General features: G+C 40.9%; 1 protein-coding gene across 1 annotated transcript in view; it reads right to left on the bottom strand.

The window, feature by feature from the left end:
- Nucleotides 1-1,962: 1,962 nt before the first annotated feature.
- Nucleotides 1,963-14,592, bottom strand: part of nfasca (neurofascin homolog (chicken) a) — an 89,831-nt gene continuing 77,201 nt past the window's right edge. Inside the window, 5 exon segments of the mRNA XM_083892802.1 lie at nucleotides 1,963-4,646; nucleotides 10,822-10,891; nucleotides 11,496-11,531; nucleotides 11,821-11,949; nucleotides 13,338-13,487. Of these exon segments, the coding sequence (XP_083748928.1) occupies nucleotides 4,418-4,646; nucleotides 10,822-10,891; nucleotides 11,496-11,531; nucleotides 11,821-11,949; nucleotides 13,338-13,487 (614 nt within the window). The 3' untranslated portion in view covers nucleotides 1,963-4,417.

Raw genomic sequence — 14,592 nt, forward strand, 5'->3', positions numbered from 1 at the left:
AACAAAAAAAAAAGCAGTTGCAAAATATTGTTTGTGCACCAGTGAATTCCTAGACTTTGCAGCATTTTGAAATAAAAACCCAGCGAAGCAGTAAATCTGCACACTGTGACACTTTTGTTTTCTCCACGAAAGACAACGCAGACGGTAGAAAGAGACGCAGCTCTGTATGCACCTGAAAATCGATGTATACAAAAAACTGGGGGGGGGGGAGGAGAAAGCGCTGCGCCTCTGCAAATATGCACAGTTCTCCGTTCTTCTTTGTTACATAGCCAGTTTGCAACATTTCCTGCTGTGATGCACCTGGGGAGGGGGGTCAGACCTATGTTTGTACCTATATGTTCCAGTCATCGCTCAGTGGGTTTTTTTTTCTCTCCCTTTCTCTCTGTGTCAGCACTGCACTCCTGTGGTGCTCGCTGCTCAAATTAACACCCCACTGTGATCACAGAGGTTAGCGTGAACACACTGTGTGACAAAACGGCATACGGAGGAAACACCCAACTGAATAAAAACACGTGGTATTGCTTTAAAGGTTCGGCAGAAAAGATGTAAAGGAGGAAATTATGGGAATCTGACATCTCTATTTTTGCACGTGCGAAGCAAAAAAAAAACTAAATGGCCACCTCTCATTAGGACATACACTGTGTTCAGTCTAAAGACACGTTTCTTTTTCAAAAAATACTTCCTAATGAGGAAACAATTCTTCCCCCGATATCTGAAAATCGTTTGACAGCATTCAGGTGACATCAACATGAAATTATACGACTGCAGGATGCACATTTTATAATGAGAGCTCAACAACAAAATTCTAGCCCACTAACTGGTTTCATTTCCACCTGTTTTCCACCTGCATTGAGCTTGTGACGCTAACTCCAAGTTCCAGTTTGTGTTCAGGGATCTTAGCGGCGGTGCCGTTGATCATGATTGGATTGTTATCACGTCACAACGACAATTACTGCACCAAACACACGCCTTTAAATTGGGATTCAGGGAGAAGACCACAACAGGAGGAAAGACGAGCCATGATTAATAAAAGATGAAGCACGTGGTTGCATAAAGGACAAAAGGCCTGGTTCCATTTCTAACCAAACGAAGCCTTCGAAGGTTCACCAAAGTAGCAAAAAGGCCTCTGGTTTTCCATATTAAGGCCCTGCTGTGAAACTGGACATGGAAGCAACTGCAGAGTGGAAAGCAGACATGAAAAAAAAAAATGTTTACAATATAGTTGACAGAGAAAACTTTCTCATGTACAAAATGTATTGTCTGAAAACATTTGAAGCTGCATACAGACTTTAATGGAGTGATGTCATATGGACCAGAATCTTAGCGTGTCTCTAATTGGCGATGCGAGAAATGATTTGTGGAGGAGCAGGCTCAAGCTTTATTCCTCTGAGGTGACCTCTGAAATGAACCACAGCGATGCAACAGCGGAATTATGGGCATTAAAGGCGTTATGGGAAGAATCAATGGACACAGTCTTGGAAATAAATAGTGTAAAAGAAGAAGGTTTCTTCCAATACTACCGACAGAAAATGCGCGATGCGTTTAGGCCTATTAGCAGTTTCTCTGCAACAGATGCTACAAATGGGATATTGCAGGACGTATTTACATCATATTCCTCTCTTTCACAATATAGAATTCAAACCATTATGAAGCAAATGACTGACGCGTCGCGGCCAGTACCATATATTACAACATCAAAGCAAAAGGGCAAACAAAGAGTGAAAGGTGATTCTTGTAGAGTGCAAACGTTAGTCAAAGCTACATTACAGCGGTGTTCAACGACACACTGAAGATACACCTGTCCTATATTTGCTCGATGGACGCAAATGTGTTGATTTCTGTTCAAATAAAGCTTTTTCTTTTCTTTCTTTTTTTTATCTCCGGGGGTGGGGGGGGAAACCGACTATGAAATATTTACAGAGATACAAGACAAGAGACCTACATGTACAGAGTATATGCCAAATAAATAAATAATAGTGTTCATTTCCTGTGCGTGGTAGTAATGCTATGTTACACAAATCTGAGAAAAACAACACAGAGCATAACAGGAGTACAACATGAGTACAAGGACAGCAGCACGATGAACAGATCGACACGATGACAGGTATTTTACTCATTTTTGTTGACAGAAAAAGCCAGCTGCTACAAAAATATCGTGTACATACGTTTGAGTTTTTCGACGCAAAACGACAGATTCTGGAGACATCTCGACTTTGGCTAATTCTGGTGTGTGTGTGTGGAAAACTAGAATAAACTTGTCAGACACGTGTATATAACAATAACCAAATAAGCGGCTAATATATTAATACTATCAACATAATATGAATAGAAATATAAAATACATATGTAAAATGCAATGTAAAACACAGTTTCGAGCTGCAATGATGTATCTATGGGTTTAGCACTGGAGGGTCTAATTGCCCTGTTGACCTGCAAATAACTTCAATTAGACCCCAGATTTCTGCGGTTAAACTAATGAGCACTCTGTGACTGTTTAGTACAGAAAAAAAACACAAGTAAACCATTAAAAATCAGTCCGTTGACGACATGAACAACATGATAGTGGGCATGTGAAATACTGAGCTTGTTGACTTCTTAAAACTTAACTCTGTTACTCAAACTATATTACTTTTTCTTACATCCTCTGCAAGTAGGTAAAATTCAGCCTATGCATTTCATTTCAAAACTGGCTGTAAATGTAATGTATATATTTCCATGCTGTAAATATTGTATTTTTTTTTCTCCTATTTGGTTCTAATGCAGTATTTTTTCCTTTGTAATGCTTGGTCATTTTTTTTTTTTTGTTAATTAAAAAAGAGGGAGGGAATGAGGTGCAGTCTCCTCGGTAAAAGGCGGTTTGGGATTTAAAACGAGGCGGGTCGCCAACACAAAATCGTGAACGAGGTGTGCAGAACAAACAAACAAATAAATTAATTAATTAATTAATTAATTAAAAAAAACATAAAGAACTGGTTAGTGCATACAGTTGGCCTTTCAACTTGTGTGTGTGTGTGCGTACACTGGCTGTTTGGGTCAAGTAAACACAGACTGTGATTACAATCCAGTCCATCGTTTGTGTAAATAACAAAGTAACATTTTAGTTAAGGATTCCATCTTCTCATGCTGCATTCATGTCCCATAGGAGAGAATGACAATGAGCTTTTAACGTTGATACTTTGGGGTCTGAGTGATATGAATTATCTTTTCAAACAAATTACAATTCATCATCTGATCACTAATAACTTTGCAATAAAACATACTAAACACAGGCTGCTTTCTTTTTCATGTTGTTAATAAATGAGAAACTGATATAGTAATAATAATAATAATTTAAGGTTCACAGCTCCAGCTGTCAACATTTTTACTGTCCTATTGGACATGTGTGCAGCATTAGCCTACATGCTAACTAGGAGATTTCCCTGGGTTGTGGTCTACTGGTGTTCACCAAGAACAACTGATGTCCCTTGCTCCTGCTCAAGATTACTGCAAAATAGTATTCGTCATCCTTTCAAAAACGGGAACGATTCAAAACGCACGACGGCGACGTCTGTGATGTCTGTGGCAAAAATGGCAAAATGGTTTCAGCCATTTTACGTCTGCACTTTAACATAATGGTTAGAGGTAAGAAAATCATGTCTCCCATATGAGACAAGGCAAAGTGAATGAAAGCATGAGTTTAGGCTGGAAGTGGTAAAAAAACAACAAAAACAACAACTCAAATGTACTTTTACTTACCAGATTAAACCCAAAGTGGTTTTGAGGAGGTGATAGTGCATAGTTTTTCGGGGCACTAAAATGTGTGCCAAGACTGTATACAGCATTCAGTAAGATTCAATAACTTGTCTGACCAGCTGTGGAATAACTCAAATCTCTCACTGCATAAATATCAATATGATAAACATATCTGCCAGCATCCAGTTGAGATTGATGATAACAAGCTTATATGTTGCAATAGGGGGGGGGGGGCGAGTGTGTGTGTGTGTGTGAGGGGTGTATCCGAAAGGAAAGCAGTGAAAATGTTCAGAGCAGGAACAAACCAAAGAAAAAATCTCTAGATAAACACTTGTTGATGCCTCCACATACTGGAAGCCGCCCCGAAGGCACACGTCAAGTTTGTGTGGGTAAAGGGCCGGCAGAGGAAAACAAGCACTGTCCACTTTTTCCAAACATCACCCCATTTTCTTAGAGCTGGAAACATAAAGTAAAGGCCTGTGGTCGTATTTCCACTCCCTTCGTTTCTTCATGTTCTCGTCCGTGGAAAGGTCCACATAAGTCTGCTCCAATTCTTCTGCGTTTTTAATTGTATTTCATAAACTAATATATGAGTGTTTGTGTCCGGTGTGTGGTGCTGTGGTTTCTCATAACTCCCATCAAATCAAGCAGGGGCCACTAAAGTCCGCCATGTGCTGCTAAGGGGCTACGCCAGCGAGTAGATGGCATTGACTGGTGAAGTGGCCTCAGAGCTCTCGTTGCCCTCCGTCTCATCCTTGTCCTTCTTCACCGTGTACTGACCGATGAAGGAGCCGTCCTCGTTGAACTGGCCGTCGCCGCCTTCGCCGTAGTCCACCAGGCTGTCGTCACTCTCCTTCACGTTGCCGTCCAGCGAAGTCTGGCTGCCCTGCAGAGGCTTGTTGTCCTCGTCGCTGCTGCAAAGTAGCAAACAAGTGGCAGAGCGGCAGGTTAGGGAGGGAGCAGCGCGTTAGCGAGAACAGCAGGAGTTTGGAATCCTGTTCTTGGAACGTGTTAAAATGGGGAAAGTGAAAAGGTTAGGGTACCATGTTAAAAAATGTTTTTCAGCTTTTTTTTTGTTGACAGTGGTTGAAGGTTTAGGTCACTCTTATATTCATATACTGTTCTAGGATTTTAAACATAAAGCTATTTTTTGACTGGATTTAGGGAGGATGTCATGCACAGGGACGAAGAGCTAAACTCGTGTGGGCTTTTCCTGTTTCCGACCAAGACAGCAGCACGACAGCAGGGAATGCATTTGAAAGATGCAACAATGAGACATTCTTTTCTTCTCCGCTCACGAATCAAACATCATATTCTTCAGATGCCTACGGTAAGAACATGTACTTCTGAGAATGGTCATGCCACATGCTAACACTCTATGTATATGGGAACCACACACAAAACACAGATACAGTTTCAAAATGTGACGTCTTCATAATTAAAGAGTAGACTTCACCAAGTCAGATGCAGGATGATCGAAGCCCGACACGATTCAAATCCAGCAAACGTTGGGGCCACTGAGAGGGAACTGTCTAAAAATATCAAGCGCAACAAGCATGCTCAGTAATGAAAGTGACGCCGACATGGTGCGCATTTGTAGAGACGCGTCTGTTTTTCTAGTAGCGTCCAGAACACACATTCAATATATCTGCTACAACGGCCCTTTACTCATACAACACTGACACCTGGTATCGGAAACAACTCCAGGTTGAAACAAGAGGCGGTGAAAAGCGTAAGCTTCAGGACGATGACGTGTGAGAATGTGAAGAGATTAAACCTGTGACACACAATATGACGACTGTGAGTGGATAATGCAGAAGAAAGGCCAGCAACTTGAAAGTGATCACCATATTTAAATTAAATAATGACTAAAGTGCAGAATTTTAGCTCTGTACAGCAGTTTTTATCTCCGGTGCTTGGATGTTAACTGGTGTTTTAATAGTAGAACACAACTCACTGGAGTAAAACCACAAGCATATGAGGTAATCACCCTTTTTTTTAACAGGTGTACCTGTGTTTAAAAATGTGTGCACACACATTTTGAAGAGGTAAATATAAAGATATATTTCTGTGCAGACCTTACCCACAGAGGGACATTAGGAGTGTTGACAAAACAGCAGAAATGCATCGACAATGATGTAAAGAAACAGTGTTTTCCCTTTACGTAATATATACACCGCGTACATCTATTCAGGTGTGGGTATCCTCAGTAACTCGGATGCAGAGATCAATAATGTGTAAAACACAGACAGAAGCGTAGAGTACCAGGATTAATCAGAAGGACACATTATTATGCACCACTACTAATGAATAGCTACAAGCCTACACCTCTTCCAAATAACATAAAGCAGCCCGACAGTCTGTTTCCAGAACACTTGCAAGCTCACTGCCATTTGTTGACCACATGGCACCAGAAGCTTCACTGAGCCCCGAGGGCTGTAAAAGAGAGATTCCTTTCTTTAGTGACTTCAGAATACAAATTCATGGATCAAAGTGGGCAGAGTCAGGAGCGATTCAATTATCTGATTAGGTGACTGTTATTCTGCGTAAAAAACAGGAAGGAAGAGATTTAGAGGATGGAGAGTGAGTTTGAGCTGGACATAAAATCATTCATCTGCATATAATCTGAATGGAACAGATAAGCATGACAAGAGTGGGAAAGTTAAGTCTGTGCTTTTGCTTAACTTCAGCTACTTATGTCTACATCTATATTTATTTCCTTTGTGTTGCATTGGTTTTTATTTAGTTATCGATCAAACACTGTTAAGCACAGTTACCAAAGCAGGGACACATTAAAACACACTCTAAAACAGAAATTGTTAGTGAGTGTTACTTCAGGGTGGAATTAAGAAGAATACATCTTTTCATACCTTTCGAGAGACCTTTTGACCAATGAGGGAAATAAATCAAAGGAAGAGACAAAACACACAGACATAATGTTGATGGGTAGAACAGAAACACACAGATAACAAAACATGCTCAAAAAAAAGATTTACTGTAAAACAATGTGGATGTCAAAAAAATGATATTGTGTTTTTGCCAAGTGTGTCTTACACAGTCTTCATGATAGTCGGATCAGTTCTAATAACGACGTTGAACACAGCTAAACCGGCATAAGGAACTTTGAAGGAGCAGGGAAGTTGAGCAGTCACACAATCAGACTTGTGATACCAGCTTTTTTTTTTGCACAGCAGCCATTTTGACACATTTGAGCAGGAAAAGCACAGGAGGTACTTAACAAGGTACCGAAATGGAACTCGGCATCATTAAAGGGATAATTTACGCCTGTGATTTTTCCACTGTGATCTGTCAAAATGGCACAGTTAACGGCATAGTCGCGTTTTCATTTCACTGCTGCTGTACTTGTACAATGCACGTGACAAATATAATCTTCTTCGCAAACAGCAGATGCTTCATACACTCCTAATGATTTTTACGTTACTAGCGTAACACGAGTTAATCTAGTCAAATCCTAACCACTTTGTTTCACGTTTAAGCTGAAGGTTTACGCTCACGTGAAATGTGATGACGTCTGCAGAGAATTATTGCGTACGCGTTCTGGTCACATGCACATGCTCAAGGTGTCCGTGTCAGTATGTGGGTTCCATGCATACATATCTGATCGCACATTCTATTCAATTCTCATACATAAGTCCTATAGCTCATAGCACGGTCAGTGCAGGTTTCAAATGTTTGGCTGCGCATAATGTCCGCACGAGGATGTGTGCATACCCCTAGTGGAAATGCCTGCAAATTACTTTTATGTCACTAGGACCATAGCTGAACTAGCAACAACCTTTTCTTTCAGTTTACAAGTTCTATGAACGGCTGACGCTACTGTCCTTCCTGACTCGTCTGATTTGAGATTTGCGTTTAGAATTAACCAGTCATTAGTTTGTTTTTTTGAATTTGCACTGTAAGACTCCATAGAATGGTCTTACTATACCAAGTTAATGGTGTTAAATCTCACCCTAAACATTCAAGGATCCTGGAGTTCAAAAACAAATTGGATCTTGGTTTGAAACTCTGACTTGTTTGTTGCTTCTTTTGACCTCCACATGTCCTTCACTTGTTTTGTCGCCTCCACCAGTTCCTTCAGGGTGTCAAACTGTTCCTGCACCTCTACCCTCGCGACGATCCTGATTGATTTCCTTTGCCCTGGTGGCAGATGCTTTTTAAATGTCAGCCAACGAAGGAAAAACAATGCAATTAACCTCGATGAAGGGTAAAAAACATGTCAACTTTATCGTAAAAAAAAGTCGCAAGACCTCCCACACCACACACTCACGCGGCTTTCTTGAGTTGCAGTGTCTCCTTGTACGGCTATTAAAGCTGAACCTTAAAAAGCTTGATATGCATATGGGAGCAGACAAATTCCACACTATCATGCCACATTACGATCAATGCACTCAAGTAACGATATGTTTTTTGTTAAAGTGGTGCATGCTGAAATTTACAGCAACATTTGGCCACATTTATAGGCCTGTGATAGACTGGAAACATGTCAAAGGTTTACCCTTCCTCTCAGCCAATAGCAGCTGGGACTGGTCAGAGCCAATGGAGACCTTCCAAGGATTAAGTGGAGGAATTAAACCAACAGCATTTAGCTGCGGTGGTAAAACTGTCATGCAACGGTTATTCAGCGCATTCATTTTCAAAGTCACTTTTATCGACTAGATTTTAAGCAAAAATTCTTTAACTTTTGTACATTTTACAAACCCACGCAATTTACTGCATGTACACGTTCACCTGGCGTTGTTTTTCCAGTTGTCTGGGATGTTAATAGGTCAACCGGAAAAAACGCCTTACATTAACAAGCTGACCTGTCACCTCCTACTGAAGCAGAGGAAGACACATATCATTAAATAAATTGATTACCGACTATAATGTGTATACTGAGCTACAGCTGTACTGACTGACCAAACACTGTAGATCAATATCAAAGCTATTTTAACAATAGCATTTCCCTGACAGCAGCTTTAATGGTAGATGATCGCTCATTGTAGTGTTCCTTTACTGTCATATTTTGCATTATTTAGTTGAAACTTAAAGGCTGACAGTTTGACATCCCTATAGGAAACTGGGGCCTGGCCCTCAGCTGCTTCACATTCACCTTTCTGCTAATTACAACTCTCTGCAGCATCACCTATAACATTGTACAAATGATGCGTTATAAGCTAAAGCAGGCCCACTCTACTGCTGTAGTTGACATTGTGAATGAAAACAGTCCATTCTGACCAAACAGCCAACAATGCAGGCTGATTGTCCTGTTTGATCTCCCCCCAAAACCAAGCTGCACCTTCATACAGCCCCACCCTCGCTTTATTACTCAGGGGAAACGTCTGCTCCACCTGACATGCGCAGGCTTAGAGAGATGCCGTGCCGAGACCAAAATACCTGTTTTCGTTTTCGTTTTCATTTTCGTTTTCGTTCCTGTCAGGGACAGATGACCCATTTCAGCGTGGGGGAAGAGAGAGGGATGAGACGTGAGGATAAAGTGGAGAAGGAGTGCAGAGGGAGAGACAGAGGGACGAAGACAGAGGAGCTTCACGTGGTACATGCATGTTAATCCTGGCATGCACACAGACAGACAGACAGACAGACAGACAGACAGACAGACAGACAGACAGACAGACAGACAGACAGACAGACAGACAGACAGACAGAAAGACAGACAGAGAGCTGGAGAGAAGAGGGCTTGGTGCATTAGCACCAGGGTCAGAATCAGAGAAAAGCAATGACCTTGACTGTAAGAGATGGATTGGGTGTGCTGATGTCACACTATTGATTAACAAACAAAGCAGGATCTCACACAGTGGTGCAGCATGAATCACAGTATTAATAACAAGCATTACTCATGTGATGATAAATACCAATAACACTGAAATGACCCAATCTGTTAAATTGTGATGCTTTCAGAGACTCTTTTTTTATATTCTTGTAGCTGAAGCATTTTACTCAAATGTACACCACATATGTATGATTTATATAATTATTCTGCACACTATAATGGGTTAACTCCTCGCTCTAAGTGCATGTGTGCTGATGTGGGCATTCACACTCTACTGCTGTCAGTGGGACACGAGGTCAGGGATATTATTAAGAGTGTCTACATTATACTCACGCACACACACAGTTAAATTGATATCTGATTTAAAAGCAGGTTAATTGCAACATGAGTTAAGTCAAAGTGTGACCAATAGTGAAAGTAGCCGTAGAGCTCAGTGGGACCTGGAAGGAACAGAAGACACATCCCTTATCAACACATTTTCTTAGACAGTGGACACAGTACATCCTCATAGTACACAAATTCTGTTCATGTTGACTTAGTTTCATGATAGTCTCATGAAATACAACAAGTAAACGCAACAAAGTATGCTTCTTTATAACTTGGGAGTGTTAGAAAGGGGAAATTAATATTGGGGAGAGTAAAGTCTCACATTGTGACCTCATTCAGGGCTGGTATTAACATCCGTCCTAAGTGATCTGAATACAAGTGAACATGTTATGTTACATCATTGTAAGCGAGATGCTTTCATTCATGGTCACAGGAGACACATCCACAAAACAAGTTGATCATTTGCAATCGGATCTAATTAAAGATGTTAATACCAGGTCTGGACAGGGCCTATGCCTCATATACAGTACATTAAACATCTATCTTCTGTATTTTTTTTTTCTTTACAAATCACTCTACTGTCATAAATGTTACCCACTAAGGACAGTAAGACAGTAGAGTAAGGCCCGGGAGTACTTTTCAAAAGCTTTGGCCAAAGAACTGGGCTTTTTCAAATGTATTTACAGAGCCTATGCTGCATTTATGTTAAAAACCTTGAGTCATTACAATGAGAAGCACACTTGAAAGACTTATAGGTCAAGTTGAACTTCTCCATACTGATAAATTGTCTGCTCTCATTTGAATTTCTAGGACAAATACCATCCACCTTGCCCGCATCACTTGCTGCGAGTGAGTGAGAAATGTCTCTAGTTTCCACTGCAGTAACTGGAGGATGGACACTATCCTAAACACCACGACCACTGTAACAACTGTAACTGGCAGTGACCAGTGATCTGTTTATGAACACTTACTGGTAATCAAACGATCCGTCCTGGTCTTTGTGATCCACTGGGTCTAAGGGCAGATCTTTTTTGTCGCGCACTGGAGAGACAAGAACAAAAGTTACTTAGTTAGTTCAGCCATTTTGTTCCGGGTTTCACTGCAGCAATTCCTAACTTTGACATCAAGAAATCCACTTGATAAAGATTTCCTTCCTGGAGTTAGGTTCAAACATAAATGGTTAGTTGCATTTATCTGCTTCATATTTTAAACTGTTATGGAGCACTTTGTCCTCAGTGCATACTGACTCACTAATATTACATAATAAAAGATGGTTAAAGTATAGTACTAGTTTAGTAGATTGTGTGCAAGAAATAAATTAAAATTAAACAAGATGATTGGTGAAGAATATCAATTCACTGTCAATATAAAATTGTGAGTTTTTCTATTCATTCAGTATCTGTTTACTGATTAACTGCAGTATGCATTTAGAACAAAGTACACTTTTTAGGAAATTAGAGCCTTGCATTTAACATTGAGCATTTTTAAGGTGCGTCAGTGCTTCAGTCAATACAGACAATTTGTTTAAATCCCAGTGTATGTCTCATTAGTATTTTTCTGGCTGTTACTGTGTTTAAATACTGCTGCTACTAAATTCATCACTGGGTGTTAGTTGAGCTTTACAGCATCACGGTTCAGCACCTACCGAGATATTTTGCGAAACCAGTCACAAAGGCGCCACCTAAATATCATAGAAACTGTAAAAGATGAACACCACCACTCTCACTGAGCATCTAATTATCACAGGATGTAGACCAGGACCAAAGTGCCAAACATATAAGATATATGTAACATATATGAAAAACTGACTAAAAACCTGGATATCAAACATAATGTGCAAATGATATTCAAACAAAAACAGCCACACACACAAAAGAAACAAGAATGTTAAATGTGTTGTTACTACACTAATACAAGGGGCTACTACACGGTGGTCTCACAGGGATCAAGGAGCCAAAATCTGGACTTACCTGGGTATTTGCCCCCACGACTCCTCTTGATGAAGCAGACGATGAGGAGGATGAGTATGATGAGGGCGATGGCGCACATCAAGCCGATAAACCACCCTTGAGTGGCGATGTCTACCTGGTCTATGTAGGCTGAGGACATACACAAGGTGGGGCAAAGACAGGAGTGGAAACAGTGAGTGACTCTGTGGACCACGGTGAGTCCGGACAATCTGTTCACATCGCACGGCATTCAGCGAAACTTTAGCAACTCGCAACGACGCACCGTACTATTATGTCCCACAAAGCTCATATCCAAGATGAATTAAGACAAAAAACAACAACAACGTGTTTGTTTTCTTTTCATCACACTGATTTTTATGTGACCAATGTGGAAGAAAAAAGTATTGCGATGTAATTTGCAATAAAACCAGTAAGGTTTCAGGAACAAAGTAAGGGAAGGCAAAAACTTACACATTAAAAATAGTTTGCTCAGGTAAACTAACTAAATCTATTATATCTAATACCATTGTTTGAAGGACACATTATGTTTCCTCCCATGTCTATTTCATACATTACCATGCAGAGTAGCTGCTCATTTAAAATGTAAATGAATCCTATCCACTCATAAACATCACAGTTCAGAAGCTGTACCACATACTTGTCCATGCAAACTAATCAAACAAGAACCTAAAACATTTTCTTGTCATTTGACCATGCAACCACCTGTCAGAAGAGAATATGACAGTTGTGTAGAAAATTATAAGGAGACATTCCCCTTTAACCTTGATAATAAATTACTTAATAAAGACAAAAAGAGAAATCCAAGTGTCTTGAGTTTTGTGTCGGTAGAACATGCAACTCATGGGAACTCATCAAGCTTTAACTTGGCCAAGCCTAGTTCACACTACACAATTTTCAGCCCAATAACCAACTCACTGAAGAGTTGTGTCTAATCATCCTTAACTGGCTTATAATCAGCAGTCGCTGAAGACACAGCATAAAAAAAAAACTTTCTAATGATCCCCACAACACATCACAATCCCTGATCTCATTTCCAGCTAAACGGAAATTTGATCCAAGTCTGCAACGACTCAAGGAACATCAACCAATAGGAGGTCGGGATGGGGTGATGGCAGCTGAAACCCAGGAAAGGAAACACAACATCGGAAATGTGGCTGAGATCACAGAAAACAATGTTTGAGTAAAATGTTCAGCAGTCGGTCAAGAAACCAAACTCGATCAGGCATGACTTTGTGCAACATCATCATCATCACCACCTGTGTTTTTGTGACGAGAAATATCCGTCGACAGTTCTTCCTGGTGTCGTCGCTCATGTAGCGTGAACTAAACTCACAGCAACTGCAAAGACTCCAGATCACATGACAGCACATGGTGTGGTGTGGGATACACCGTGATACACCTCCGACGCTGAAAGTGGTGTAGTGTGAACTTGACTTTACTGTGGACTCGCCAGACTTATAGCCAGAGCAGCTCCACTGGCCAGAAACCTGGTTGCACCTCGCATCGTTTGGTCTCACCTGGTTTGGTCTTAAAGGTGACATATTCGCTGCTGATGCTGTTGAGCTCATGGGAGTAAACTCTCAGCTGGTACTTGGCACCTGCGATCAGATCCGCCACACTAACGGGGGGCTGTTGGTTCACTGATACAACTTTCACCGTCTTGTCGCCTTGGGAACACAAGAAATGGGCCAATCACACTCCAGGGGGCGTGGCCGTCCTTCCAGAACAATACCTGTGCCTGCACCTCCGAGTGACAGCATCACAAAGTTTTGCCGGGAGTGATGGCAGGGTTACTAAGATGAATTGAGACAGGTAACAATGCAGTGCCCAACCCCATGATAAAGTTATTCACCTGTCCATATTGCAAAAGCATATGGATCTTATAATTTAATACTTAGAGCCATTATTCTTCATGGATTAGATGTCATTTTTTGACATTGCCTTCACTTGACTTATTCAGGTTTGTTCTCCTCCTTAATGGCTTTGGGGCTAAATTTAGTGTGACAGGTAAATTCTCTAGAGCCGTGTTTCCTAAACTCTTTCCGAGGACCTGCTATTTGAAGAAGACAACCTTTCATGACCAAGGACACATTTTTGTAACGTCTCTGACTGAATCACAGCTTCATTTTATGTACGTGTGAACGAATCCTTTTTAAAAGGTCGAAATAAATGTTGTGCATTTAGGGACCCAAAATGAATTTCCTGTGACCCATGTGTGGGTTCTAAACCAGTCTCTGGGAATGACTGCTCTAGAGAAATCTCACCAAAACTGCAGCCAAAGAAGAAGAGAAGATTCCATTGCAAGCAGTCCTTAAGGCAAAACCATGACATATGGTGATCAAAGTTTGACAGCCATAAACTCAGCTCTTCATCGCATCTGGACCAAGTCGAATTGAATCAAATTCCTTATGTAACATTAGGGGCTATGGTGGCAAAGCATCGTTCGTCTCAGTTGATCACAGGTCTACACAGCAACAAGAACCTCCGTCTTTCAAACAAAAAGACGAGTCGGTCATGTCAAGGCCAAGCTATGAGCATGACTCTGAGGTGGCAGTGAGAAACAATGGCAGCACGAGGCGGGACATCATGTGCCATGCTATTCACCATTGACCAACATCGATGTCATCCAACAGCCCTCATTCCAAAGCCATGCCATTTACTGACAGTCCTTAAACCAGAAGAACACGGAAAAAAAAGAAACACATGCCAGTTCTTTTCACACAGTTGGACAGTAAAGTGCTATGAGAATGGTCACGGCTGATATTTGTTCTT

The sequence above is a fragment of the Microchirus variegatus genome (genome assembly GCF_963457635.1).
Source record: "Microchirus variegatus genome assembly, chromosome: 7".
Lineage (NCBI taxonomy): Eukaryota > Metazoa > Chordata > Actinopteri > Pleuronectiformes > Soleidae > Microchirus > Microchirus variegatus.